Here is a 2,619-nt window from a genome sequence, read left to right on the forward strand (position 1 = left end):
CTCCATTATAACAGCCTTATTTATAATAGCCAGAATCTGGAAAGAACCCAGATGCCCTTCAACAGAGGAATGGATACAGAAAATGTGGTACATCTACACAATGGAATACTACTCAGCTATCAAAAACAATGACTTCATGAAATTCATAGGCAAATGGATGGAACTAGAAAATATCATCCTGTGTGAGGTAACCCTGTAGAAGGCCGCAATAACATTCGCCACCACTAGATGGCGCTGGCTTCCACTGTGCCCCACGTGGAAGGCCGAGCTAGACAAGATGGTGCCGGCCTTCGCCGCGCCAGCCGACTTCCTTTCAGGAAGTTAACTGTGTGCGCATGTGCAAGAGTGCCTTCGTGCCAGGTCTTTGCCCACTCCGGGGCGTGCCTGATGAGATCATGAGTAAGCGACCAATCAGGTGTGGATGCACCGCGCTAGGGTGTATATAAGCGCGCCATGCCGGCGCGCAGGGCTTCTTCTTTAAGATATCAATAAAGTTTGGTCACAGCTAGGATTCCTATGTCCACGCGTGTTTTCTTGCTGGCGAGAAGGAGAGCGAGGGACATTTTGTGCCGAGAACCCGGGACAAAAGCCACACTATCACCAGGCGCCGAGGAGGGCCTCCGTTTCACGGAAGTGATCCAGAAGCTGTGGAACGCGGGTGAGACTCTGAGATACCATGTTTAGCCTTGAGCTGTTCCATCTCACTCCTTTGCCGGATGTAGCAGGAGCCGCTATGGTTGCTCTGGCAGCCCTCGGGCTTTTTCTATTGACCTTTGAGTTTCTAGTTACCGCCAAACGGCGTCAGAGGTCATGTGGGAGCTGCCCAGCTGTAACAGCAAAGCAGAGAGCGTTGGGGGAAGGGCAAGGCGGCGTGTCAGAAACAGGGTTAGATAAGGAATTAAAGAGTTCAAAGAGAAGAGGTGCACCTAAGAAAAAAGGCCCTTCCAATGCGGAAGAGAGAGAGTGGGGAAAAAACGCCCCGGGGGAGATAAAACAGAGAAGGGAGAAAAAGGTCTTGAAAAGGAGAAGTCTTTATCCGGTAAAGGATTCAAAGACTTCAGAGCTTGATAGCTCAGAGACAGACGAGCTTAGCTCCTCTGAGGGAGACAATTTAGAAGATGAGGCAGCTCGCTGTGAAAAAGAAGGATACTACCCAGATGAACAATGAGCTAACAGCTTGGGTAAACAAAAGGAAGTGGGAGGTGGAAACCATGCGGTTTCCCAGCCTATAAGCCCCAGCGCCCCTCCGTCTTATATGGAGAGATTTCACTCAGATTCCTTCCTCACTAAAGAGGAACAGAAAAAGATACAGCAGGCATTCCCGGTGTTTGAGGCCGCCGATGGAGGCCGTGTTCATGCACCAGTAGAATATGTTCAAATTAAGGAACTTGCCGAGTCGGTCTGTAACTATGGAGTTAGTGCCAATTTTACTATTGCTCAAGTTGAAAGGCTTGCTACTTTGGCCATGACTCCAGGAGACTGGCAGACAACAGTGAAGGCTGCGCTCCCTAATATGGGACAATATATGGAATGGAAAGCCTTGTGGTATGACGCCTCTCAGGCACAGGCCAAAGTCAATGCCACTGCTGAAGGCAATCAGAGAGACTGGACGCTTTATATGCTAACAGGACAAGGGCAATATGCCAATAATCAAACTAACTATGACTGGGGAGCATACGCTCAAATTTCTGCTGCCGCCGTTAAGGCGTGGAAGGCACTTTCCAAGAAGGGAGAGTCCGGGGGACACTTAACGAGAATCATACAAGCCCCCCAGGAACCATTCTCAGACTTCGTGGCTAGGATGACAGAGACAGCCGACAAGATCTTTGGAGACCCTGAACAGGCAATGCCTTTAGTGGAACAGTTGGTCTATGAGCAAGCCACACAGGTATGAAGAGCAGCTATTACACCTAGGAAGAGCAAAGGATTACAGGACTGGCTGAGAGTTTGCCGAGAACTTGGAGGTCCGCTTACTAATGCCGGCCTCGCGGCTGCTATCCTACAGGGCCAAAAGTGCTCAGGTACAGGTGATTGCAGGGTCTGCTATAACTGTGGCAAACCAGGACATTTGAAAAAGGAGTGTCAAGCCCGCACAAGGAAGAGAGCACCAGGACTGTGTACTAAGTGTGGGAAAGGCTATCATTGGGCTAGTGAGTGTCGCTCAGTTAAAGATATCAGAGGCAGGCTTATTCAGCCCGGGTCTCCCCAGGCAGAAGGGGGTGTAAACACTCCAAAAAACGGGTATCTGGGCCCCAGGTCTCAGGGCCCCAAAACATATGGGACTCCAGCTTACAACAGACGTACACCACGGTTCGCAGAGCCACAAGAGGCTCAACAGGAGTGGACCTCTGTTCCACCACCCAATTCATATTAATGCCACTGATGGGTGTACAACCTGTCCCCACTGACTACAAAGGCCCCCTACCCGTGGGAAGGGTCAGCCTTATTATGGGACGGTCCTCCTTAACCTTAAAGGGACTTATTGTTCACCCTGGAATAATAGTTCAAGATTACACAGGAGAACTTCAAGTTCTCTGCTCTTGCCCTCAAGGCGTTTTTTTCCATTTCCCCAGGTGACAGGATTGCTCAGTTGATTATTCTTCCAAGCTTACATGATCA

General features: G+C 49.9%; 1 protein-coding gene across 1 annotated transcript; it reads left to right on the forward strand.

The window, feature by feature from the left end:
* The first annotated feature begins 1,255 nt into the window (after positions 1-1,255).
* On the forward strand, positions 1,256-1,894 carry LOC134484193 (igE-binding protein-like). Its single transcript, XM_087601114.1, has one exon. It carries the CDS (start codon positions 1,256-1,258, stop codon positions 1,892-1,894), a length of 639 nt encoding a protein of 212 aa, XP_087457240.1.
* The last annotated feature ends 725 nt before the right edge of the window (positions 1,895-2,619 follow it).

The sequence above is a fragment of the Rattus norvegicus genome, chromosome X (assembly GCF_021556685.1).
Source record: "Rattus norvegicus strain SHRSP/BbbUtx chromosome X, alternate assembly SHRSP_T2T, whole genome shotgun sequence".
NCBI classification, from domain to species: domain Eukaryota; kingdom Metazoa; phylum Chordata; class Mammalia; order Rodentia; family Muridae; genus Rattus; species Rattus norvegicus.

Coding starts and splice junctions, on each gene's coding strand:
- LOC134484193 (XM_087601114.1), top strand. CDS start 1,256: ATGGAGAGATTTCACTCAGATTCCTTCCTCACTAAAGAGGAACAGAAA.